General features: G+C 41.7%; 1 protein-coding gene across 1 annotated transcript; it reads left to right on the top strand.

The window, feature by feature from the left end:
- Positions 1–667: 667 nt before the first annotated feature.
- actn3b (actinin alpha 3b) lies at positions 668–27166 on the top strand. The gene is made up of 21 exons (XM_026316061.1): positions 668–802; positions 15049–15163; positions 15649–15768; positions 16627–16713; positions 17712–17799; positions 18116–18194; positions 18594–18675; positions 19139–19224; positions 19447–19539; positions 19909–20139; positions 20353–20500; positions 20821–20971; positions 22014–22122; positions 22331–22471; positions 22751–22933; positions 23438–23572; positions 23925–24104; positions 24220–24366; positions 24568–24633; positions 24861–25019; positions 25733–27166. The coding sequence occupies exons 1-21, from the start codon at positions 668–670 to the stop codon at positions 25889–25891; spliced, it is 2694 nt and encodes an 897-aa protein (XP_026171846.1). The 3' UTR covers positions 25892–27166.
- The last annotated feature ends 642 nt before the right edge of the window (positions 27167–27808 follow it).

Below are 27808 nucleotides of genomic sequence, written 5' to 3'. Positions count from 1 at the left end.
TTTCTGGATCGAGAATACAATGAATATGTCCTAACAGATTGTTGAGTAATTTGTGCAACAGTTTATAATTTGAAACGTCAGTATAAACTCTGCATTTACTTGTAGTCTGAAGCAGCGTGGAATGAGTTTTCGCAGAGCTATTTGCTTGAAGTGGTAACTGTTTAATTCATTAGACTCAGCATTTTTGAGAATTTGGGATTCAGCTCTGTGATCCCTTTTTTTTTGGGAGAGGTTGACTGAAACTACAGCAACAGGTGCGTTGCACAGGCCATGAAAACGTCTGTGGGGCAAGAGAACTTAAATGACACCTCTCCACACCACTCACAAACACCCTTAAACCCGCCCGCGGGAGACTACCCCGCCTTTTAAACCTTTTTAGGGTCAGAACCTGATACCCAAGCTGTCAGTTCTCATACTTATTGGGGTGCGGTCACGTGTGTCACTTCGACCAGGAAAGGAGCACCGGCCAGCAGGGTCTTCTGGTAGTGGGAGCACCACCTCAGTACAGGCACCTCGCACCAGTGGAGTCTGGTCTTTGCAGCCCCTAACTGTCTCTCCCCTCGAAAGGAGGTTCTTGCCCTCACGGCGTCGTCGTAGTAGTTTCTATCACTCATTTTTTTTACTGTAAGCTGAGGAGGACGTGAAAAGTCCTGACAGAGGCGGCACGATGACAGCTGTCGAAACCCATATAACATACAGCAACTCCTACACGATCCACCATGAAGACACGTACATGACCCAAGAGGAGGACTGGGACAGGGACCTGCTCCTGGACCCAGCCTGGGAAAAGCAACAGAGGAAGGTAGGTTTGGATCTGGAGGCGTGGAGCAGCGAGCGACGATTGTGCCACCATGCGTAATTACGCACAGATTTACCCATGCCCTCACGAGTGCGTTTTTATGCATTTTAACACGTTAACATGACAGATAGGATTATTTTCACAGTCACCGACCTCACCCTAATTATGTGAAGACTGAACCAGCCCAACATGAAACTGAGCATCTGCGCCTAACCAGTCCTCGCACCTGGCACAGGGCTGCTAGAAGCTGTGCGGGCAGATATTTTAAGCCATGAAACTTTCTCAGTGTTGTCTTTCAGTTACCCCCGATTGCCTTGCGAAGACTGTCTAAATATAATCCACCCTCACCAGTCCCTACTCTACATTTGAATCAGTATTTATAAAATCCATATTCGTTGATGTGATTTTAAAATCCTTACACTAAGCTAAAGTATAGGTGCAAAACGCAGCACTGATTGCAGAGGCAGAGTTTGCAGTGAAGGGACAGAGAAAAATACAAACAGTCAGTGGGATGTAAATAAAGCAGGATTTCCAACCACGATCAGCTGATCCTGTTTTATTGTCAGAAATGTGCACCACTAAAGTACAATATCAGCTGTAACAGCTCATCCAGCGTGTGGTCCACAGCCTTATAGACATACCTTAAATGTTTGTGTCTCTTTTACTGATGAATACAGGAAACAGGTAGACCAATAGCAAAAAAAGAGAAATGGTAAAATGTCCAGCCTGTTGTTATCTGTGTTGGGCCCGCCGTTGCCTTGGCGACCAGCGAGCCCAACAGGTGCGTTTAATGAGCGTCGACACTGACGCAGCTGAGGCAGGAATCAACAGTAACAGCAATAACGCAAAGTTTAACGCAGGTTTGTCGTCTGCCATTTCACTCCAGTGTTTAAGATTAGTGGAAAGAGCCTTTTCTTTTAAAAGCATCTTTGCTTTCACATCTTATCGTTAATGTACATCTATTTTTAGCCGCGCTGTGTTCGCCTTGGTGAGCTCCCGGAGCAGCTTAAAATAAGTCACAGGTAGGCCAACAATAAATGCAAGTTCTAAGTTTTTATTACTATTAGATTTTTTGATATCAAGGTTTGAGAGTAGACTATTTTAGGCCTAGATAGTGTGCAAATACACTACAAGTCAATGAATGTTAGTCATTGATTAATTAAATCTCCAGTTAACCTCTTCTATCAGTCTGGAACAAAGAAGTGCCAAGTCTGTAGCTAATGACTGATAATATTGGGATATGAAATACAATAAATAACTTTTATAAAGATAAATACGCCTAAACAGTAAAACCGTTAATGAAGGAATAACAGTGACTTGGGGCCAAACTCTGTGATTGGCTGAAAGTGATTCCCAGCTTTGAAAAGTGGTTTAAAAGGTTTCTAGATGCTATGAAACAAATTTTGTTTTCTTTTGTTCCAGTCAAATAGAAGAGTCTTTCAGAAATGTTTGCAAAACCGCTGTAAGTGGTGTTTGAAAGAGATGCACTTTGCATGGCTCAAACATAATCATTGGAGGAAAAGAAAAAAATAAAAAGCTCAAGACTGTAATGGCTACTCTGCACAACGTGGGAGACACAAACTGGTGATATCAACCAAAATATATTCACTGGCTTTCAATTCAGTACAATTTAGGTTTGCCATTTGCTTTGTTGTTGGATGACTGCACCAATGCATTATTTTAAATGTTGAGTGATACAGACATCAGTGTGTATTTTGTTGCTTGGCTTTTCAGGCTTTAAAATGTTATTTGTCATAGCATGCCTGCTCTGTGGTTTTCTATAGTCAAAAGTTAGATAAAATAATTAGACACATTTTATTATTATTAAAGTTGGTATTCTTCCATGCCAAAAGTACATATTAACACTTTTATACAAATTAAGATCCTTTTTTTTTTTTTGCATTCTGTTTCCTGCACCTGTCACAAGCCCACAGGGATAATTTAAGTCCAGTCTAATTACATCCAGCCTGCACTTTTGTGGCACATTACAGCACAGGGCAGCGCAACAGCAGTGAATCTGCAGTATTATCCTGCCAATGTAAAATGTCCCCCCACATATAGAGCTGAGGCAGTGTGACAGGGTGAGAGACCCCAACAGATGGCAACAGAGAAGTAAAGAGAGAGAGAGAGAGAGGGGCTGGTAGATATACAGCCTGGGTTGGTTTCTCAGACCTACAAATAAACATCTTCCTAAAAATACTTTACAGCTTGCTGTGGTGCAAACACCCTCCCTCTACGCCATGTTTGCTTTCTGCTGCTCTTTTTTACAGTCAGGTTGAATACTTCCTTTTACCACTATGCCTGAAACACCCCTTTGCAGATTCTCTTTCCTTTTTCCGTGACAGGCTTTGTTCAGATTTTCTGTCTTTTGTCTATTTGGAGACTTGCCCTTTCTTCACCTCATGCACCTGTCAATCTTTTGCATGTAAGACGATATAATAGGCCTTGAAAAACCCTGCACAGTGAAGCAAGCCCCTCTCTGTAGTCTTCCCAGGGGAGTAGGTCATCGTACTCCATTGCTCTTCGCGGCATGTAACATCTAGCTTGAGGAGCTGATATCAGCCCATAAATATAGCCAGTGCATCCTTTTGCAATGTAATGAATATGAAAGGAAATCCTTGCACCACCTGTTCTCTCTTCTATCCTTGAAATTTCAGTGGAAAAAGCTGCTCACCACTTGAGGCAGTAGTAAAGTGTTTATCAATACACAGAGATGCTGAATCTGATACCGGTCATTAGAAATAGTGTGTGCTTGCTGTGCACGTGGTGCCCGTCCGCGTGTTTGAATTGCGCATCTCGACAGTGGTTTATATTTATCATGAAGCAGCTCTTAGAGACGGCCAGCTAAATGATTCATGGCCTGGTTTGGAACAGGAATTTAATTTAATAGGAGTTGGCAAAAACTATGATACGTGTTGCATCGAGTGAAAGGTTTCAGATGGAGATCTGGCATTATTTCATCTCGGAGATAGTCTTTCCGCAAAGAAATTGTAATCCTAGAAATAAGAAGGGCTGGGTTGTCAGGACAGAAGTAGATGTTTCCCTGAACTCTCAAAGCTCATTGATATCAGCCCTCTCCTAGATGCCGGGCTGACAGCTTGGAGAGGTCTTACTTGAGTACAGCTACAAAACCTAGTGATCGGTAGAAGAACGATCACTAGGTGTTTAAAGATTAATGCTCACTGCAGAGAACTGTACTCGCTAGACCATCAGTAAAGCTGAACACGTGGCTTTTAAATTAGAGAAAAGTGTGTGATGGTTGGTGGCTATATGCTGGTACACAGTACTGCAGGCACTTTGACTTATTACTCATTATATAGGTGAGCTGAGAAAATAAGATTGTTGCTAACCCTATCACCCACATGACTTTATGCATAAATACATGCATAAAGGAAAATAGGCCCAGCCTCCTGATCAAGTTGGCAATTTTGATAAAAGTAGTTGGTATGTTTGTTCACTGGGCTACACTTTTAGTTTTATACTCAACATTATAATCATGGGATGGAAACAAAGACCAAATAAATGTTGCGATAAAATAGATATGACCGTGTCCTATTTGTCGCTATCATTTGGAGTAATCCTGCCAATGAATGTGATGCCAGTGGTAGAAAGTAATTAGGTGCATAACTCTACTTAAATACAGTTCTAAGGTATTTGTACTTTACTTAAGTTTCTCAATTTTGGCTACTTCATACATTGACTTCATTACATTTCAGAGGAAAATATCGCATGTTAGTTGATAACTTCAGGTACTAGTTACTTTTGGGAATGTATAGAACAAAATATAATATAATCATAAAACTTCATTGATCCACAAACTACCAAGCAGTATGTAAAATAACTTAAATTATAATCCTATATGTAAGTTATTAGCTCCACCTTAACCATCTCAACACAATCAGGTGTCAGTAAATATGAACATGAATCAGTAATATAAAATACATCAGTGTGAGATGTGACATTGGCTAAAAGGCTTTGGCATTTTCTCATAAACACTTTGTGCTTTTTTTTTTTTTTTTAATGGTACTTAGATATTTGTTTTATTTATTCCACAGTGTGTCAAATGAAAGAAGAGACCAAAAGAATGATCACTGACAGCCTTAAGTGTTGAAAAGGTAGATTCAGAAATGTGATATTTATCTACTCTAATGCAATGCTGAGAAAGTAGCTCTCCAACAGTGCTGTGTAATCTAATCTGCTCTCATCTAATCTCATTTTGCACTTTAATGACTCCACAGGATCACTGATTTCACCTCCTCTCTGATTTTTTTTTCTTGTGAAACAAAAACACTGATTCTCCTCATGTAATACTACAGAAGTGATTCGCATTGAGTTTGGTTTTTTTGTAAAATCTTTCTTGATTTGTATTTGACAACAACCTGTAGTAACCTATGTTTCAGATTCCTGCAAGTGTGAGGCATTTCTGCCTTCAGGCCAGCATGTCTGTGTTTGTTTTTATTTATTTAGTCTTTGGGAAAAGGTGCATACCAGCTAAATAGTTTAGCCATGTTAACAGGAATGTCTTTGCTTTTTATATTCCTGATGTCCTCAACTAAACTTGGTGCATGTTCTTTTTAATGTCAAGCTGATGATCAGCTAAATTAAAAATACTTAAATCAGAAACACGTCTTGGCCTCAACTGGGACTATTAAGGAGGAAATTGCACAACTGCTTTGTAATTCAATGCATTAGAGCTGCTCCACTGAACTGTGCTCACTTGCCCAGGTTACTATACCTAATCCCAAGATGCAACAGGGAGAGTGAGCATCTTAGATGTCCACCCATGATTCACTCTGTTGGGGTCATGTGATGCCAGTGCAGGAACAGTTACCCAGTTGAGTTGGTTTCTGGACCTCTCAGCAAAATTGCCCTCACCAGACCGGTGGGGGCCAAAATAAAGCAAGAAACTTTAACAATGGTTAAGGCGTGGGTTTGTGTGGGGCACAAGATGAGAGAAATGCCACTTTTACAGCCAAGACGAAAAGAGCAGAGCTGATTTCCTCCTTGTCCCTGCTTGTATGTGTGCGACAGAAAAAAAGTTAAGGTTTACTCCAGGTTGTCAAATTGTGACAAAATGGGATTAATGGGAGCAGTGTCTTGTATCTGTGTTGTGTGATACATCTAAAGGGTATGTGTTCGATGGTTAAACATAAGTGGAGAGGTGAGAGAGCTTGCAATCAGATCAAATGGCAGTTGCTATTCCAGAAGCTGTGTCCATGTAGGGAGGCTTCTATAAACTGCTTTAGTACAGGAGCCCTGGGAGGCCAAAGGAAGGGCTGAGGCGCTTGTGTGTGTGTGTGTTTGTGTGTGGGAAGTGTGTTTACAGTGAATTTTGCAGAAGAGGTCTTACCAGGCAGTTTGAAGACAGAAAAGCTCTGACAGTGTTGTAACAAACGCAAACACACAGTGGAAGATGCAGTGGCGGTGTCAGGATCCACCAAATGAAAGCAGAAATGATGATTGATGGGCTGTGAGAGCAGCTGTCCTGATCTCATCAGTCCAGTCCTGTGGGTCTGTAATAGAATAAAATGTTGGGTTAGTTAGAAAGTATTGCCTGGAGGACAGCGGTGCTACTTCTTTTATAGTTAATTCTGCAGTTTTGTGTTTGTGCAAACAAACTAAACTGAACTAAAGCTAAAAATAAAACCATTCTGTGTTGCCAGCAAATGAATGTTTGAGAAGAGTAGCAGTACAGAGCTGCAGCCTTCCCAGTTGTCTATTATTCTTTGGGCTCAGTGCTGCTGTTGAAAATAGAGACCTGTGTTTATGATGAAGCAGAAAGCCACGAGCTGCCAAGTCTTTGACCTCAGTACCAAATGACACGAGTTACATGGCTGAACACCTGCAAAATGTCAACTCAGGTCCTAATTGTGTCAGACCCAAATACTGAATTTATGTCGATCATTCAGCTTCCTGCAGTAATGAGACGACCTGAAAAATGAAGCTCTGTTATAAAAAATGACCTAAGCTCATGATGTTGGGACTGAATACTGGATATTTATAGGTAGGTGGGAGCAGAAGTTACAGTCATCAGTTGGAGGGCTGCTGAAATGATGGGTCTCTTATAATAGGACTGAGGTCATCAAGATATCATTATGTACTTTATAATGGCTTAAAAAGCTGCAGTCCCTGGAGCATTGCTAGATCTAGTTAAAATATTAAAATGTGATCAGATGATCATAGTTTTTGTCTCTATCTTGTGACTGCCATGTTTAGATTTGGTCAAAACCTCCAAGTAACATAATGAAATCAGTTGAGAGACCACTAGAGCCTTAAATGACCTTTCTGTGGTTTTCAGAGGCTGAAGTATGATGACAACGCTGACAGTGACTTGTTCTTTGGCTAAATAAAAGCTGGGTTGCACTTTACTGTAGAGAGCCTTAGGTCGATTTCACACACACAGGCCCCCATGATCATGGTTCCTTTTAAGATGGAATTACCTGACCCCAGATCTGCCTGGACAGTTTGCCTCTTATTTCAGAGAAAGAACTCACCTACTAAAATTAGACACAAGCATCCCCCTTCCTCTCCCATCCCCCCACCCCCATCCTCCTCCCCCTCCCCCTCCTCTTCAGGCCAGCCGCACTGTCATAAATCCTCCACAATCACCTACATCAATTTATCTCCCTCGTCAGACTCTGAGTCCAGAGCTCATTAAATGACAAAAGACTCGGCATACTGCTGCCCCCGAACATGAACCTGGACACTCACCTTTATTTTCTACTATCGATCATGCTGTCAGTCAATTCATCTGATGAATTGTGTAACAAGACAAAGCGTGACAACTGTATTAGTGTGAACAATGAAAGATAAGGATGTTATGTTTGTGACTGTGTACGTGCAGTGCAAGCAGACAGCGAGCATTACGCTAGAAAATCAAGAAAAAGTGCCGTTCTGGTATTTTTCCATCGCTGGCATTTCAGGCTGGGATCATCATTCCGGTTGCACATCAGCCTGAAGCCATGTGGCAGTGCAACACAATGTAAAACGCCACAGTGCAGCAATGCAGGACACAATGTTTTCCCCCCACGCTGAGCCCAAGCAATTAATATGACAACAAGGACAGATGGCGGTGTCAAAACAGCTGATTGACTGAACCAGGTTGGTCATCTGTTCCCTCGAGCTGTTCAGGAAATCAGCTGCAGACAGAAAATAGAGGACCTGGGTTATAGATGCTGTGGTGCAGCATTATCAGGATATATTGTTATCTCTTAGAGCACATACACATTTAAATGCTGCAGGTGATGTTGCTGAATATCAGATATTGTATGTAAACACTGCTTGGCATTATGGGTACACCTTTTAGAGATGAGCCCAATATCATGCTCTGTTTTGTACAGACTGGTTTTAAATCTATGAAACATTAGCATTGTTCTTACTGCATCTGTGAGTGGACTGTCTTTCATCAGCTGCTCCACCTGCTCTCTCACCAGCTAAAACCCCCTGTGCCTACAGTTTATCTCACTGGAATCTGGCACAGAGCTGATACACACAGACGTTGACTAGGAGAGGTGTCCTAGGCTTTTTATCCTCCGAACGCAGACGTAAATCCGTTGGTTTGGCCGGGGGCCCTGTATCAGTGGCCAGCAGTGTCCCCTGCTGTCAGCTTGTTAATCCTTCACAGAGAAAAGCTGGAAATGAAGACTGATAAATTGATGTTAGGAGCAGATTTGTTTTACAGTTCAACCTGCTGAAAATGTAACACGAAACTGCTGTTCACAAAATACTTACCAAGATTTTGTTTTGATACAAGAAAACTTCTTCCTATGTGCCTGGAAATGAGTGCAGCAGGGCAGTGCCTTTTATGATACCAACAACTGACCCATGTGACCTTTTGTGCACTTCCTCCTCTGCTGACAGCAAAGTTGTTTTTTTTTTGTCTAGCACCGTAATATCTGTTTTAACCTTTTCATCTGGTGCTTTTCCTTCCCACCATGTTTATAACACACAAAACCTGGGCTGCAACTAACAGTTATATTCTTGATTCCTCACTGCCTAAAGCTAAAACTAAGACATCTGTGAAAAACGCCAGTTAAAATGTACCAGAGCCCAGTCCAGAATCCAAAAAGGTGTTCATTTCACTGAAAAAGAAGCATTTTGACATGAAACTTTTATTGTGTCCGATCTTTTTGTATGATGATGTTTGAGTTTTTCCAGGTAGACTGGTGGTTTATTAGTAATTCATGCTACTGTTTATAGTGAATTATAATAATAAACGTCACCACAGATTATGTGCAGCTGCAGAGGTGAGGTAACCCAGTGTATTTATAGTGTGTAAGAGGAAGCTGCTCAGTGTTGCTCACAGCAGTTCCTCGCAGTATGTGTAATAGTTGTTGAAGTGTTACGTGGGGATTAGGGGTGAGTCCGTGGGGCAAGAGAGTTCAGGCAGGCCTGTTAGAGGTTTGTGTTGGGGTGGGTATTGGGGATCAACAGTTGGCTCTTATGTCATTGTTCCAAATCGTTCGTGTGGCACCCAAGTTAAGGCGCCCAGGTCTGTTTGAGGGGTGGTGCTATTTACAGCCCACAGGGGGTAGAAAATAAGGAGTTTGGGGGGGGGGGGGGGGGGGGGTGTCTCCTAGTGGCTCCTAAATGTCGGCTACACCTGTCGTATGTTGTAACTCATCCACGATCCCTCCCACCATCACAACCATGTTCCTGTCACTTTATTGACTGTTGAAACTCTGCAGAGGAATCCAGGCCGATTGTTTACCAGAGAATCCTGATGCCAGAAGGTGATGTCAGGCATAGTTAGTTAGATAAACAAACACGATGCTGTGTGAGCGACGCAAATGCAGTATTGTTGTTATGACCGCACAGAGCCAGTTTTGCAAGTTCTATTAAAATTGTCAATTGTCTGTTTCACTTACTGTCATGCTCAGCTGGGATTGTGGCCTGGTCAAATAATCTCCTTTTTTTTTTTTTTTTTTTTTAGTCAGCATTAAGATTTGAGAAATGAAAGTGTTTCCTAGATGTTCATACTTGTCGAAATATAGCAAAGTGTCTATTTATATTGTCATTCTTATACTGTTGTGTTTATAGATTTCACTTTTGACAGTGACAGAGAAATTACCAGTTAAGTTCCAGTAGTTTAAAATCCAGCATGACACTGTTTTCTGGAGTGTCTCCAGGACACAAACACAGCAAACCTTCCTGTTTCCAAAGTGCTGTGTTGTTTATTTATTTATTTATTTTATTGACACTTGCTGAGTGTTGATGGGGGTGTTGTTTGTCCACTCTGAGCTGATATGGCTCAAGGGTGGCTGTTTGAATCTGTCAGAAGCATTAGGCTGGAGGACTTGGATGAAGGCTGTCACAGTGTCGGCTGTCTACGTTCTTCTGCTGTGCACAAATCTAGAAAACATGGCAGCAGTTGTTGCAAGTGGTTGTTTTCAAGCTATGGCACGCATATGTGGATGCAGTTAGTACTGAGAAAGATTAGCAATTCTTTATATATTTTCTGTTTTTATTTACTGATGGGATGAGTTCAGAAGTAGAGCTCAGTAGTGGAACAGTTTCACTTCATCAGCCCTGACAGATGAGAAAATGAGGCTCTTTTCCTCCACTCAGTTGTTGCTGACAGCTTGTTACATTAGCGTCCTACTGAGACTTTGAATGGCCATTGATAATGGGAAGTTGTCTGACATTATTTATCTCTTACATTATCTAATCTTTATTTATAAGGTTTTTTAAGCACAAGTTGGATATGGTTGTACTGGGTGTCCATTAAATCTGTTCAGCCCATGCTAAACAAGACAAAATGAAAAACATAAGAGTCATTTATGGATCTCACTTTGGATGAAATTGATTCTTAGTGTTTAAAAAGCTAATAACAAACATGAGCTAAAATTGCAGTGTGGGGTTCTGTGAACCTTTTTGTGTTTTGTGTTTTTAATAACTACTGAACTGACCTATGGTTTGTTGACAATGGGAGCTGCAGGTTTTTTATCGTAAGGTAGGGTACACATTCTCCTCTACGTGCAAACACTTATTCCTGTCAGACAGGTGGACTGAGGTGGCAGCGGCACAAAAACGTGGGGCTGCAATAAAGCTACAGAACAACTTTGATATTTAATGTTTAAGACTTTAAATTAGGGTTTATATTTTCACATGCATTATTTAGTCTCCCTGCAGTATTTAATGTGGTACAGCCTTACACAGCTTCCTTTAAAAAGTTTCTCTGCATGCATTTGGGAACGATGCATCATAAACACAGTGACCTTTCAAACAAGAGAGCGCAGTGTTTTTATGTGCATCTATTATTGTGTACAATGTGAGTGGACTGTGGTTATGTGCCATTCGTGGATGTGTGTGCGTGAGTCCTGGTGAGCAGGTGTGTGGCAGAGGTAGCTGCAGTGGACAGGTGTGAATGGAGTCAGTCATGTCAACCTTACAGGCAGTGACACACAGCAACTCATTCACAGACAGATTAGAAATGATACAGTTAGAAAAAGAAAGAATAGAAAGGCAGAGAACGGGCAAATTAAACTGTGCTCATTGAATAATGTTCAGCTTTTAAGGTCTAAATAAAATTAACTTTTTTCTTCTGTAATAATATTTGTAGATATATGAAATGTATTTAGATTGTTTAACTAAATCGGCTTAAAGGAATGAGTTTAGGAGCTCAAACATAAAAAAGGGATGTGTTACCTCAGTGCTACATTTATTTGAACCAGCAGGACCTTGGGTTTAATGTTGGGCTTAAGGTTCAGAGCTGAAAGAAAGTTGTGTTAGTCCATCATGAGCACACAAGGTGATTCTCTAAGACATGTACATACAATAATATAAGATTCATATGTGAATTACAATGGTTCTTCTACACAGTGTGTTCCTAAATTAGCCCTATTAACCCTCTACATATTGTTTCCTGCACCTCCTCATATTTTTGTTTACCCAGGCTTTGTGTGAATGGACTACACAAAACCTCCAAACCTTGAGCATAATAGATGATAGATGCACCAGCAGATTTCCCTAAATAGATCAGCTGCTGTAATTAAATTCACACATATGTGAGAAACACTGGACACCGGTGAGGAAACACTGAAGAGGTTAGGTGTGCACTAAGACTGTCCTGCAGTTTGATGTTACCATCTATCTGATTAGCTGAGGTTTAAGGTCTGTTGTTTATTTCTATGTCAAAGGATGGTTTGAGACAGACGAACGGAGCTCGCTAGATGTGAAGTGCAACTTGACATAGCTGGGGTAACACTCACTGTGGGCTAATCAGCAGATCAGCCACAGCTGAAGTGTGTGTGTGTGTGTGTGTGTGTGTGTGTGTGTGTGTGTGTGTGTGTGTGTGTGTGTGTGTGTGTGTGTGTGTGTGTGTGTGTGTGTGTGTGTTGGAGGGCAAGAGGCACAGTATGTACAGTGTGTACCTGTTACACACTGTAGCTGCAGCCAAAACAGGCCACTTTGAGTCTTCGTCCTCTGTGGGCAGAGCTGTCATTGCTGACAGTAGTGAAGGGCAGAAATGCCTTTATTCTGCTGTAACCACACTACGTCAGCACCTGGCTGAGGTAAAATAAGAAGTGCAGATATTAAACAGGTCTGTTCAGAAACTGCATCTTACTCAAGGCTTCCCCTGTGAGGGCAGCAGCAGTAACTCCAGGCAGTGCTGTAGTTGCATCAGCTCTTCGACAAACAGTCGAACCGGCTGACGTTATTAAGAGCTGGTTCAGATGGGAAGAGTGTGTGTGCGTGTGTGTGTGCGCACGTGTGTGTGCGAGCTGTGTTAGGGGGTCAGCAGGCCTGATTCCCCTTGGGAGGATTGGGGGACAGACATAGTTATGACAGGCATTCATAAGGGCTACTGTGACTTTACTGTGACAAAAAGGACGTATAAAAAATACAAAGCCTCGGCTAAGCAGAGCCGGAAAAGACCGACAGGTGTGGACTGACAGTGGAAAAGGAACTGGGGGGATGCCAGGATGGACTGTGCCTACAGCAGGCATTAAAACAAACCCAGGGGATGAGATAATAGAGATGCAGAGGACTAATTGAATAATCATAGCTCTCGCTGTCACAGGTACTGCAGATAATTGTTTTTTTTTTTTATCCTGCTGTGCTTTGTTAAGCATTTTGGATTTAATGAGAGTGGGATTATGTTTGCACCAGCTTTATTAGGTTAAATGGATCCTTGATTTCAATCACCATGAGTTTAGTTTCTCACAGCTCCTGCCTCAGTCTTCCCGAAAGTTTATTTCATCTTTTGTCATTTTCTTCAGTCCTTCCTGTCCTTTTCTCGGTCTGTTTCTGTCTTAGACACTTACAGTTCACCTCAGGAATCCTGCCTTCTCAGCTGTCCGCTGGTGTCCCATAGCAACTTGATTTAGCCTCCTCCACCTCCTCCTGGCCGTCTCCACCCTCTCTCCACTTTTGTGTCTTTTCCCTTCCTCTACCTAATTTAGCCCCCACCCCTGCCCTCCCCTCCTCCCTGCTTCTTGGGCCCTCCTCCTCCCTCACGCACCTCGACTCCTCTCAGGCTTGGCCTTGTGGCCTGTGCGTGCTGGATTAGGAGTCTTTCTAAATTTGGTCATGCATGGCAAAGGAGACGAGCACCTGCCAGGACCCCGACTGGTTGGACAGGCGGCCTCTTCTCCTCTCCAGCCCCTTACATCAAATTACACCAGGGCCTGGGCATTCCTGTCGCTCCTCTCACTTCACTGCCTTTCTCTTTCTGCAGCTTTCCTTCTACATGGCTTTCAAATTCAGAGATCTGAATGGAATCATGTGTTACAGGCTTTTAGTTTTTTTTTTTTTTTTTGTCTGAATGTTGTCATATTTGAAGAAAGGTCAATGCAAGTCACCATCAAGTACCAAAGAGTCAAAAGTAATCATATAAAGTATTAATTTGAAAAAATACATTATTGGATTATTTTGCAAGAAAACCTGTTGTAGTTTCCAGAAAGAATCAATTTGGTTTCTGTCCTGTGCCCACGCAGCACTTTAATCTGCATCCTTTCTTTGTAGACCTGCCAATTTCTCCACCTCAACCAAACATTAAAACTTCAAACAAAGTTTGAAAGTTTTTTTTTTTTTTTTTTTCAAATTGAAAATGCAAATGGATAATGTGGGCACAGTTTCAACAACATGAAGTCTTGGCAAACTTCATTTTCAGCATTAAAATGCATAAGCCAGGATATTAGTAGCAGTTGTCAAACAATTAGATTCACTGGATAAGTGCTGTAGACTCAGGTGCATTATGTCTAACACTGTAGTTTTTCTTCTCCAACTCGACTTTCACTCAGTTACTGCTGAGGGTTTTTCTTTTTTTTTTTTACCTCCCTCCATCTCTCTGTCAAATGCTCCAGATGCTTCTTCTTCCCCTCCTCCTCTGTCACTCTCTCTTCTGTCTGTCTCCAGTACTTTGCTTCTCTGTCCATCTGTGCAGCTCCAGTCATCCTCTCGCTGAACCTATCTTTGCTAATTTATACATCTCTCCCTGTGCCTCTGCTCGGTGTCGTCACTCCGCCCACACAATCATCTGTACTTAGTTATTCAGCTCATGTACTTATTCTGCTTTTACACCCACACACCCTCCGGTCCAAACCCTGGCAAAGCTTTGCTGTACAGTAGCAGCCCTAACACAAACGCACACATACAAACACTCGAGTTTGAACACACACATCTCATATTCACACAAGCAGCCAAACACAGTGAAGGCCTCTCAAAACACCATTCAGCGATTGATTGAATGGCATGATGGAACCAACTGAATTGTCCCTGACATCCGCCACCGACGCCATTAGGCAATTTTCCAGACAGACCAAAAACAAGCACTCAGCGGCTGAGAGCCACGTACATTTTCACCGTCTTCATTCAGCACTATCACCTAGCAAACAGTTTGGGTTCTGAAATTATAGACCTGGCACCTGCTTTTACAAAATTGGACAAACATGGGACTTTATAGAAGCAGAACATTAATAATCTAATAGAGGTCTTCCAGTGATTTTCCAAAAGGACATTACCCAGTTATTTAAAACCACAAGTCAGTTTTCTCTTGTTCAGGACTGTTGAATCAACAGCAGCTGTCGGACCAACGTGTTACTGTGTCTCTGTCAGCAACCAGAGTCGTAACAAGGTCACAGATTGAAGTGGACAGTTCAGGCCTTACTAAGCAGCGTTGGCCCTGCTCTCAGCAGCAGAACAGTGTATTCCAATGTGCGGCTCTTTCTGTCAGTGTGTGAATGTATTTGTCACACAGGTGACACTGTCTCTCTCTCTCTCTCTCTCTCTCTCTCTCTCTCTGTCAGACCTTCACAGCTTGGTGCAACTCCCACTTGAGGAAGGCTGGGACACAGATTGAGAACATTGAAGAGGATTTTAGAAATGGCCTGAAACTCATGCTGCTGCTGGAGGTCATATCAGGTGGATGTCATTAACACACACACACACACGGATAATGTGCCGTGTTTGCCCATAATGCTGTTTGGAAATGCTTCCAGGATCAGGTTTTGCTTCTATTTGGTAGAGACACACTGTGATCAGCTGATGCTCTTAAATGATTATTTTAGATTTAATCATTTTCTCAGTTGCACTGTCAAGAAGACACATTCATCATCGTCACATCTGAAAATAAAGTGATATTTCTATCCAGACTTATAAAAAGTTGTTTTTCTGGGCACCGATGTTTGGACTGAAGGACAAGCCCTGGTGATGAAAAATAAATATTAGCACTGTAACTGATCCATTTCTCAATCAAGGGCTCAGTCTAAGAAATGTTAGAAGAAAATGGAAAAACAAGCAGATCCTCTGAAACCAGAGAATGACATCTTGGCTTGAAGATTTGCTTAAATAATAGTTGACAGATTGGTCAAGCAACAGTTTTAGTAAATATTTTTCTCATGTTTCAGGTGAGAGGCTGCCCAAACCCGACAAAGGCAAGATGCGTTTCCACAAGATCGCCAACGTGAATAAAGCCCTGGACTTTATCTGCAGCAAGGGGGTCAAGCTGGTGTCTATTGGTGCAGAGGGTGAGAGTCCTGCTTTATACTAACAGCCTTACATTATGATCCTCCTGGTGCTGCCTGTTTTCATTATTTAATAATACACAGTCATGGACCTATTTTTGAGCACCAGATGGCTGAGGCAGTTTACGGCATCAGGAGAATTCAGATGAGTTGACGACACATCATCTACCTGGGAACTAACTTGACAAATTAGCTGCAATTCCTATTTTTAAATTTTGTTTATTCTAAGTGACCATATATTATTGAAGCTGTCCTTGACCAGTTTGCTGACTTGGACGTTTTGTCATTTTTGTTACACATATAAAAGTAAAATGTGACTTCCATATAACAAAATAAAGGCATTTAAAAATGTATTATTGAATATAATTAAATGGTTCTACAGGAAAGTAACAGCTAATACACTGAAGTTAGAAGATGTTGCAGCTAGTGAGAAGTGGAGAGATGAATTAAAATAATGAACATCTGTAATAATAGTAACCAAGTTTAAAATTATAGTCATTGTGGGATTTTGAGTCTTTACCCTCCAGATCGCGATGATTCTTTGATGCTAAACTGACTCAACAGGTAAAAACTGCTCAGACAGTTTGTGAAAACACACTGAGATGTTCCCTTGTGCAGCATTTACACTGCAGCACATCAAAAGCAATTAGTGAATTTCTGTGTGACTTTGATTTTCTTCACTCCAGCTGCAGTCAAGGTTTCGTCTGAGCCTTCGGGCTTCATGAAATTTAACAGCACAAGCTTCAAATGGCACATACTTAAATTTGTTTCAATAGCAGAGTCATGAGTGAAAAGCCTGATTTTACTCTATTGCTGTAATTACTAATGTGTGTGTGTGTGTGTGTGTGTGTGTGTTTACAGAAATTGTTGATGGCAATGTGAAAATGACCCTTGGTATGATCTGGACCATCATCCTGCGTTTCGCCATTCAGGACATCTCTGTGGAAGGTTTGTGATTATATAAACTGACTTTTACAAGTGTGTGAACATTAAAAACAGCTTAAAGAGACGTGTGCCTGTTAAAGGTGGTAAGTCATCAAATCGTCACCCCGATAAAACTGTCACTTTTGCAAGTCAGCTTTAGAACAGATTAAATAAATCATGGCCTTGGACGCTGTAAGTCTTCTTCTCATATAACCCTTGGCAAGACATTGAATATGGCGTATAAGAAAAAAAACTAAGAAAACCTAATAAAAAAATCAATTTGTTTTTGTGATCAGACTACCAAGCTGTGTGACCTCTCACCAAAACATTCAAATTCTACACTTTCTTCTATCAGTCACGTGTGAACTGAATGTCACATCACCAAGACTTCCCAAATTTCATGACTCCAGCTGTTACATACCTCTGTGCAGTAAATCACATTATTTTATTTATTCCATCGAGCACATTTCCCTGAACTTTATCTGCACCGCATTTAATTTCATTCAGCCTCTGTTGTCAGGCAGATCCACTCAATAAAATGGTTGTTTATAAAGACTCAGACCTTGTTCACCTTGTCCTCCTTCCAACCTTTGACCTTCACCTTCAAGCCATTTTCTTTAACTCTCTTTTTATTAGCCCTGTTCTTCTGCTCCTTTGTCATATAGCTGGAGTCCTCTGCCACTGACCTCTATCCAACCTCTCATAACACCTCAATCCTGCACCAGCGCAGGGAAATATCTGTAAACTACAAGCTGCACTAACTTGACTCTAAAGGTTGCTTACTACAGGCAGAAAAATATATTAGCTACAGCCAAATTGAGCCGCCTCTAATCATTTGCATTTCCTCCAATTTCCCTGCATATGTCCGCTTCACCTTTTAACTCTCCTCCTTCCTTCATGAGTCAAACCTGTTTTCATCTCATCCTGCTTCACCCTCTGATAACCTGCTTCTTGCCATTATGCTTCCTTATTTCAATGAAATGTCTAAAATGCTCAGCATCTCCTTCCCTCATGTTTTGCAGAGACCTCTGCTAAGGAGGGTCTGCTGCTATGGTGCCAGAGGAAGACTGCCCCCTACAGGAACGTCAACGTGCAGAACTTCCACATTAGGTTGGTCTACAACACAGAACTGTGGAATTAACAGTGAACTGCAACCATTTATCTTACTGCTTTATAATTGATCCTTTTACTATCTTTCTGCCTCTATGTTCCAAATATCTTTGTTTTCTTCTGCCCTCATTTACGATCAACACCCTTCACTGTTTTATTACTTACCTCTTTGCTTTTCCTCATCCTCTCTTCCTGTCTTCACCCTTTGTCCTGCAATTCTTCTCCTTTACTCGCCCTTTACACTTTCTTTCCTCCCTGGTGTGTCTCCTAATTTTTATTCACATGGACTGTCTTTTTCCTCCTCTTCTCTTCTCAGTTGGAAGGACGGCCTGGCTCTGTGTGCCCTCATCCACAGACACAGACCTGACCTCATTGACTACTCCAAACTGAGAAAGGTGACCTGTCCTTCCTCCCTTTTCTTCTATGTTTGTACTGAATCATAATTAATGGTCTCACATCTGTTCATTGCTCTTTTGTTTTTTAATTTCAGTGCTATGTTTATCTGCCTTTTGGGTGAAATTGTGTGGAAATACTTTATTCTGTTATTTCTGCACCATATGCTTTCTAGTATTTAATGTTGCAATACTACATTTGAAGATTAATCGATGAATTTTTGTCCCTGCCAAATTGTTGGCCGAGAAGATAAAATCCTCTTAAAACAGTGTGGGATAGAAACAGAAACCACATCCACACACTTACAGCTCGATGGCCAACGGCTGCTAAAAATCTCTGACAGACAGATTGGTGTTTTACATGTCTGTCTATTATTTGAAAGCAATTGTGTGTGTCTGCAGGATGACCCTATCGGTAACCTGAACACCGCCTTCGACGTGGCTGAAAAGTACCTAGACATACCTAAAATGCTTGACGCTGAAGGTGAGGCTGACAAAACTGTGAAACAGATAAACAGAATGACAGATCTCTGCAGGATCCTGTCTCTGTGGCATTAGTGCTGTCACACGCTCACGAACCTCCACTACAGCAAAAACCCATAACGGCAGATGGTACCGCACAAGGACAAGAGGTCCTTCTTATTTGAAATTCAACCATCTGCATTAAAATATTAATGTTTTTTAACCCACTTTAAAAGCCCTGAGGGCTCTGACCTCAGAAATGACTATTTTGCAGGCATGTGTCCTAAGTTGACTCATAAGAGCAACAGTAAATCCTAATTGTTTCTAATTCATGTCAGTAATCTTTTCTGTGTAATTATTATTCTTAAATTGAAATAGTGTAGCTATAGATATATATTTTTATAATGATTTTAAAACACTAACCAGGAAAGGTGTATAAGAATAAATTAACCACATCCTGTTTTTTTTTTTTTTTTTGCCCTCAGATATTGTGAACACACCTAAACCCGACGAGAAAGCCATCATGACCTACGTGTCCTGTTTCTACCATGCCTTTGCTGGTGCTGAGCAGGTTAGACAGTGTTTAACGTTGGTGGATTCATATTTTTAAAGAGAATAATACTCTAATCTCACTGTAAGCTGTATTCAAATTTTACAGTTTTCTAAATGATTAAAGCAGACTCAAAAGCGCCAACATGATATAACTGCATGACTGATGAATAAATGTGAGAGGACTGGTTGTTTATCCTGCTTTGTAAACCTAGATTAAATGTTGTTACTCTCTTCCTGTCAGGCTGAGACAGCTGCCAACCGTATCTGCAAGGTGCTGGCCGTCAACCAGGAGAATGAGAAACTGATGGAGGAGTACGAGAAACTGGCCAGTGAGGTGAGAAACAGCTGCAACCAGATACTCCCACTCTCCGTCTGTCCTGCTCATCCTCCTCCTGCAACAGCACTTTCAGCTTTTCTCTCTAACTTTCTGATCCTCCTTCTGACTTTATATGACACGGTGCAAAAATCACTGCAGGCAAATCAACAATACGATAGTGTGAAGAATAAAAGCAGCTACGAACAGTATACATATAATTTACTGAAATTAAGAAAATATAGACTAATGCACAAATGTTAGCAATAACTCAAGTGACCATCACAGGTTTCTACATCACCTTCAGACTGTAGTCTTACATACAACAAATGAATGCAAAGCACAAACTGAACCTTTTGAATACTCTTCAAATGTCCTTGGCTTCTGTAGCTGCTGGAGTGGATCCGCCGCACTATCCCCTGGCTGGAGAACCGTGTGGCAGAGAAGACCATGCGTGCCATGCAGCAAAAACTGGAGGATTTCCGTGACTACCGCCGCGTCCACAAGCCACCCCGTGTTCAGGAGAAATGCCAGCTGGAGATCAACTTCAACACCCTGCAGACCAAGCTGAGGCTCAGCAACAGGCCTGCCTTCATGCCCTCTGAGGGCAAGATGGTGTCGGTGAGCAGGGACACATTTTCCTCTGTGTATTATCGTTGCAGCCTCATTGTGGATTTTCAGGCTTTCACCTCAGTTTGAAGGGTTATGTCTTCTTTTGTTTTAATTCAGTCACATTCTGAAAAGTTACTTTTTCAAGTCACAATCACTTGTCAAATAGATGATTCCTAGAAGCCAGTTGCAGTAGATCTAATAAAACCTCTGTCTCTCCTTCAGGATATTGCCAATGCCTGGAAGGGCCTGGAGCAGGTTGAGAAGGGCTATGAGGAGTGGCTGTTGACCGAGATCCGTCGTCTCGAGAGACTCGATCACCTGGCTGAGAAGTTCAAACAGAAGTGCAACATGCATGAGTCCTGGACTGCAGGTCAGAACAAAATGAAGACATTTTCCAGGATTACAGGCTCTTTTTATTTCTCTCATTGCTCTTTGTGAAAACAAATAGTCAGATTGGTTGGATGTTAAACTAAAGGAAGCACAAGTAAGACCTATCTGTAGTTATTTATGTGGATAATAAAACGTCCTAATGAGTTGTAGCCGAAGAGACGTGCTAGCTGCAGTGCAGAGTAAACAGAAGACAGACTGACTAAACAGAGGACAGACTAAAATCAGGGCAGTGTATTGAAAAGCAGTCTTAGCTTTACATTGAAACAGTTCTACCCCAGATCAAACATCTGTATATTTCAGGTAAGGAGGACCTGCTCTCCCAGAAAGACTATGAGTCCGCTTCTCTGATGGAGATCAGAGCCCTGATGAGGAAGCATGAAGCCTTTGAGAGCGACCTCGCTGCTCACCAGGACAGAGTGGAGCAGATCGCTGCCATTGCCCAGGAGCTCAAGTAAGACAGGCTGGGAATTGTGCAAATGTTTTAAGGGTTACTGCTGGAAAAATATTAAAAAACTACAATTTTAGATGCTATTTCACCTTTTGGATTGGAGTTCAATGTTTTTAGTGGTTTTATTTGGTATTTTATTGGCGCAAACGTGGAGCCTTGACCTCCTGAGGAGGAAGAGGTGATGCAGAGGAGGATAAGTGGAAGGGAGTAAGGGATAAGAAGAAGGGCAATGATGTTTCTATTGAAAGCAGCAAGGCGTATCTGAAAATTGTAGGAGGTAAAGGAGAGGACAAAGTGAGACTCGAGTATTTTAAGAGCTGTAATGGTCATGAGAAGGAAGATACGTGGAGAGCAGTAAAAAACAAAAGATGCAACACACGAATGGAAATCATACTAATGAGAGAGATGAAAAGATAAAAGGATGTTTCATGAATGAGCAGAAACCTCTGATCTTACCATTTCGTTATTCGTTGCTAGTCCTCGTGGGGTTTTTTTCCCCAGATTTGTGATGCTCTCTTTGATGCTATATACAGTAATATATGAGCTGTTCACCACCATAATGCTGAGTATGCCACCCATCATTTATCATTCCCTACTTCAAAAACAGATATTATGCATAATGTTCTCAGATGACCCCTCAATTGCTGGATACAGTTTGGTTAAATATAGTACATTTACACATATTTGGGGAAAATGTGACTGAAAGTGGCAGTTACTCTGCTTCTTCTTTTTTCTTTAGAAAATAATCGTAAAGCAACAAACATTGACCTTCAGCTTTTTTATCTGACCTGATGATTTTTCCATGAGCCTTAAATTAAAGAGATATTATGTCTCTTACAATGAGCCAAAGCAGAACAATGCATGACAGATTTGTTTCTATTATTTTGTCCACGCCTGTCATCCCAGTGGGAGTAGCATGAATAACAAACAGCGCTCTGTAAAATGCAGCACAGTTGAGCAGCAGCCTCCAAAATGATCAGTTAGCACAGTGAGCTGCAATTTAATTTTCACAAGTGTAGCTCACTAAGGGTGTTGTCTCCCCCAGTGAGCTGGACTATCACGATGCTGCCTCAGTCAACTCCCGCTGCCAGGCCATCTGTGACCAGTGGGACAACCTGGGTACCCTCACCCAGAAGAGGAGGGACGCCCTGGAGGTAAACACTGTTAAATAGTTTAACCATGTTGAGGCAACTTAGTCTTTGGGTTGTAAAGTTCCATTAATATAGTAGAAATAACACATTTTACACGTGTTTCAGTGTCTAAGATCTTGTTAAAGTACTAGTGTTTAGTCTTTCACAGCAGCCACGGCTCCTGTCCACACCTTTGGTTTGATAATGTGTTTATCTCTTTCTGGGCCTGTAGCGTGTGGAGAAGCTGTGGGAGACCATCGACCAGCTGTACCTGGAGTTTGCCAAGAGGGCAGCGCCCTTCAACAACTGGATGGATGGAGCCATGGAGGACCTGCAGGACATGTTCATTGTCCACAGTATTGAAGAGATCCAGGTACACTTGGCACCATGCATACAGAACACGAACAAAAAAGCATTATTTCAATATATGTGTCTTATTTGTAATGTGGACTATAAATCACTGTACTAATGATTATTATTAAAAAAAAAAAAAAAAAAAAAAAAAAACAGCCCACTTTGAACAAAATGACTGAGACAATATCTTTACTGCCCTCAATGGTATTAACAATCTAGCAGTGTTGCAAACCTAAACAGTGCAAAGCAGGTTCCCTTTAGGTAAAAACCTGCTCACCTCCTGTGTTATCACATATAGAGTCTGATCACCGCTCATGACCAGTTCAAGGCCACTCTGCCCGAGGCCGACAAGGAGCGCATGGCCACCCTTGGCATCCACAATGAGATCCTGAAGATCGCCCAGACCTATGGCATCAAGCTGTCTGGCATCAACCCTTACACCAACCTCACCTCCCAGGACATCACCACTAAGTGGGACACTGTGAGTTGAATTTATTATATCAATAGTTTGCCCAAAATCTAGCAGAATGGCCATCTGCTTTTAGTTCTGGTTTGTGTACATTGACCTCATGTGAACAGGAAATGTTAACTCCGCGTGCTGCTTTTGGTCATCTGGCTAATAATAAGCACAGCACATATATAGCGATGGGTCAGAAATAGCACAGTACATTTAGGTTAGAGCGACACTGAGTACTGCTGGCTGTGAGCTCTCGACTGCAGAGCACAATCTGTCAATGCAGTCTGTCTGACACATATCAGACCATCTGTGCTGAAAAAACAGGTCTGTTTCCGTGGCAATCACAAATAACTAGTTGGTTAACTGCTTAACCAGCTTGACCACATGTAATTTGCAAATATAAGTAAAATGCAATGGCTTCTCCCAAACTCATTGAAAAATATTCAAACTGGGTCTGTAGAGTTGAAGCACTATGTTGAGCAAAACGTAAAAAATAAAGTTGTATAAAGAGGAAATTTAAAATTGCAGGTGAAGCACCTTGTGCCCCTCAGAGACCAAATGCTTCAGGAGGAGGTGGCTAGACAGCAGGCCAACGAGAGACTGAGGCGCCAGTTTGCTGCCCAGGCCAACATTATTGGACCCTGGATTCAAACCAAGATGGAGGTACAGTGTTTCTGTAACACTACAGTGTTAGTGATAGAAAAGGAAACTCCTCTGTTGTACACAAACACATTAAAGGCATCTGACTTTTTAGCTGGGACATTGGTATTTATCCAATATTGACACATTTTATAAAGTTTTAGAATGAAAACATTTTATTGATTCCAGTGGGTGAAACGGAAAAAGTTTTTTAGATACTAGTATTTTAATTCCTGATCACATCATTTAGAAATAAACAGCTGTTTTAACGTAACTGTAGATATCAATGTACAAATAAGAAAAAAATGTAAATAACTTCCTCTCAGATCTGTATTTGATTTAAAAGTTCTGTTGCTTCCTGCCTGCACACCTGCAGGAGATCAGCCATGTGTCAGTGGACATCGCCGGCTCCCTGGAGGATCAGATGAACAGCCTGAAGCAGTACGAACAAAACATCATCAACTACAAATCCAACATCGACAAGCTGGAGGGAGACCACCAGCTCAGCCAGGAGTCCCTCATCTTCGACAACAAGCACACCAACTACACCATGGAGGTATGTAAATGTTAGTGAAGCCAGACGGACCTGACGTCTTCCAGCTGTTCTTACCCCCTACTTTTTTTTCTTTTGTTTCACGGTTGTCTAAATCTTGTTACCTCCACCACTGCAGCACATCCGTGTGGGCTGGGAGCAGCTGCTCACCACCATTGCCAGAACAATCAACGAGGTGGAGAACCAGATCCTGACCCGTGATGCCAAGGGCATCAGCCAGGAGCAGCTCAACGAATTCAGAGCTTCCTTCAACCACTTCGACAGGGTGAGGCATTCACTGACCCTGCTGGATTCACATAGTCACATATAGAGAACTTTAAACTATATGTCTCCAAATGTGGTTGATTTAAAGGTTGCACTGGTGGCAATAGACAAGTTTTCATAAGAATCATGTCTGTCTTTTAAAACGTCAATATCAACCTGACATATGCACGATCATTAATCCACGTTGTATTTTCTCTTGCAGAAGAGAAACGGCATGATGGACCCAGACGACTTCCGTGCCTGCCTCATCTCCATGGGCTACGATCTGGTATGTATTTTCTGAGCAAAATCAATTTAATCTTCTTATTTAACTTTTTAGTGGCATTTTGTTAAAGAGTAAAGCTGGCCATTTTCTATATTAGTAGTATTTATAATAATCTGGCCTCCCCCTGTGTACAATGAGAACATGTAAACGTAGAAGATTCAAACACAAAGCCATTCTGTCCTGTTTAAACAGTAAATGTCTGAAGTATTAAATCATTTTCTCTCCCATAGGGTGAGGTGGAGTTTGCTCGTATCATGACCCTGGTGGACCCCAACAACACAGGTGTGGTGACCTTCCAGGCCTTCATCGACTTCATGACCCGCGAGACCGCTGAGACCGACACTGCAGAACAGGTCATGGCTTCCTTCAAGATTCTGGCCTCAGACAAGGTGAGTTAAACAAACACACCATTGCCTCACCTTTACACAGAAGAATAGCTAAACTATCAGTGTGTCAAGTTTTTACAATCAAGATGAGAAGAATTGGAACGGAATAATTACACTAGCAGACTAGTACATTGTATCACCAGTCAGAGGTGAACATGTAAACATCCCAATGATCATTTTTTAAAATTGCAACCATTAGCTAGATGATTAAACCTACAGAAACAAGATCCATATAACCCTGTAATGCTTTCTCAATTGTTGTTTTAGCTTGACAATGCTAACTTGGAAAAAAAGGCTGGTAATTTTATATATAAACAGTATTTGAACTCTCCCCATTCTGAGAACTGACTGTCCTCACAGTTAATGTACGTCAGTGTCCAACATGGATTAGTTTAGTCGTCATTTGTTTTTGTTGAAAACCAGTTCACACTTGAGCCAATCAAACCTTCAAACAGCTGTAAGTCTTTACAAGGTCTGAAGCAGAGTAAACTGTGAATGTGTGAGCTCAATGGAGCTCTACGAAACAGACCAATAAGATAATCCGGGTTGGACACATTAACTGTGAGTAGAAGTAGTTCATTGTTTTAGTCTCTGGCTAATGACCAGTCCTTACCTTTTATAGCTGAGCAGTTCAAATCACAATGATTTGAAGGCTGTTACAGATCTTTAACAATTTGCTCTATGAATCACACCTCACTTCTCTCTCCTCTCTCCAGAATTACATCACAGTGGAGGAGTTGCGCAGGGAGCTACCACCAGAGCAGGCCGAGTACTGCATCACCCGCATGACCAGATACGTTGGGCCCGACAGCCCCGTCGACGCCCTGGACTACATCTCCTTCTCCAGTGCTCTCTACGGCGAGAGCGACTTATAAACACAGTTGTTTCCCTTTACCACCTCCTCCCATCCCTTCTTCTCATCTCCCCCTATTTCTCCGATTTGGAGAAAGCAATTTAAACCCTTCCACTGTCCTGCTAATCTTAACCCTTCCCCTTTATTCTTCCTTCTCCCATGCCCCATTACGATGTCTAGAGAAGGTGAGTAGAAGACTCTGCTCAAATCTCAGAAATAATGTTCAGACTCATTTCTTTCAGAGTGCCTTTAAAGACCAGAAGTGTGCCAGGTATTGCACAGAACTTATGTAAGCAGCATACATTTAACATACTACCTGCCACCTTTAGGAGATGCTTAACAGAAGGAGACAATGAAGGATAAAGACGGTTAAAGACACCTGAGTTTGAGCAAAGCCTCCTGCTCTCCTCTCTCTCAGATGACATTTTTGTAGAAGGGTAATTAAAGAAGAAAACATGATAAAGCTGGTTGGTTGTGTATTTGTGCAGATGCATGCCTATGTTTAAGTTTAGAAACTGTCTTTGAGCCTCTGGCTTGTCCTTAAAGGACAGGTTTTGGATTTTAAGGTGGTCTCAAAACAATACTGACGAGCCCATATGCACGTGAGAACAGGTCTTGGTTGGAACTTTTCCTATGCTCCACAGTGACCCTAAACCTGGACGGCGACTACACTGTGAAAAATGAAGGACAAATACACAACCATCGATCTGTGCAAAAATTCACTCCAAAGCTTTTCTGAGGTTCAGATGAAGCAGCAGTCGTCACACTAAGCTCACTCATCAAATTCTTTCAAAGTCTGTTTCCCAGGAAAGTAGTTCCCTGTTGAGCTGAGGCGGAGGGATACTTTTTACAGCTACTCTCCTGATATTCGTCTTAAATTTTGGAAGATACCAACTTGATTGAGCTTGGTGGAAGAAGCTGCAGCTTCATCTGAGCCTCAGACAAACCTCAGAGTGGATTTGCACAGAATGAGGGCTGTGTATTTGGCCTTCATTGTTTTTGTTTTTTTTTTTTACATTGTAGGTACATTCAAGGGGAAATGCATCAGGTTTGCTGTAGTTGTTAGGAAAACACACATCTAAGATCTGTTCCTGTGCACATATGGACACATCTGTATGGTTTAAGACCAGCTTGAAAACCCTGGAACCTATCCATACAGCCAGCATCACTAGGAGTTTAAGATTTCATTCAGCAATGGAGTTATGCCAGTCTAACACTGAAAGTCTCATTCACACTTTCTGTTTAAAAAAAAAAAAAAACCAAAGGAAAAAAAGAACATACCACGGCACTGTGAAACCTGAACATTAAAAAGATCAGATTCAACCTGCAGATCTTAAAACCTTGAGGAGCTCAGGAACAAAGGGAGGGTGAATGAAAGCACATAAAACTTTGAAGCGCTAAGAAATAAACAGAGCAACTCAAAAGCAAAGCACTGTGGGTAAATGCAGACAAAGAGAGGCACATGGCTGGATGGGAACTCAGGAATGAAGACAGGAGGACAAAATTACAGCCAGAGAGAATGATCCCTCATACCTCTTCCCTCTGTCCAAACTCCTTTAGCTTGAGACGCTTTTAAGCCAATTTTAAATGGCGTGAAGGAGGGACACAGACAGAGAAGAGGGGTCGAGCAGTGAGAGACAACAGGGCACCAGGAAAGTACTGTACATAGGACCACAGCAGGCCTATGTCACTGAGGAAGCGTATAGGGTTTTGGTCCTATTTTAAATGATAAGTCAGCCATGATAGCCAGTGCGAGTTGACTCGTGATATTCCCTTCATCTGTGCTCCATTCTCCTCCTCTAACTCATTCTGTCCATCATCAGCAATGCCACAAAAAACTCACTTGCACAGTTGAATTTTAAAAGCCACAACTTGGAATAAAAAAGGAAAGTTATATTACTAAACAGCTGTTTGTGTTTTTTGTTTTTAGTACAACTAA

This window comes from Mastacembelus armatus, chromosome 18 (assembly GCF_900324485.2).
Source record: "Mastacembelus armatus chromosome 18, fMasArm1.2, whole genome shotgun sequence".
Taxonomy (NCBI): Eukaryota; Metazoa; Chordata; class Actinopteri; order Synbranchiformes; family Mastacembelidae; genus Mastacembelus; species Mastacembelus armatus.
The sequence above is the reverse complement of the archived record's forward strand: the minus strand, read 5'-3'. Positions and strand labels throughout refer to the sequence as shown.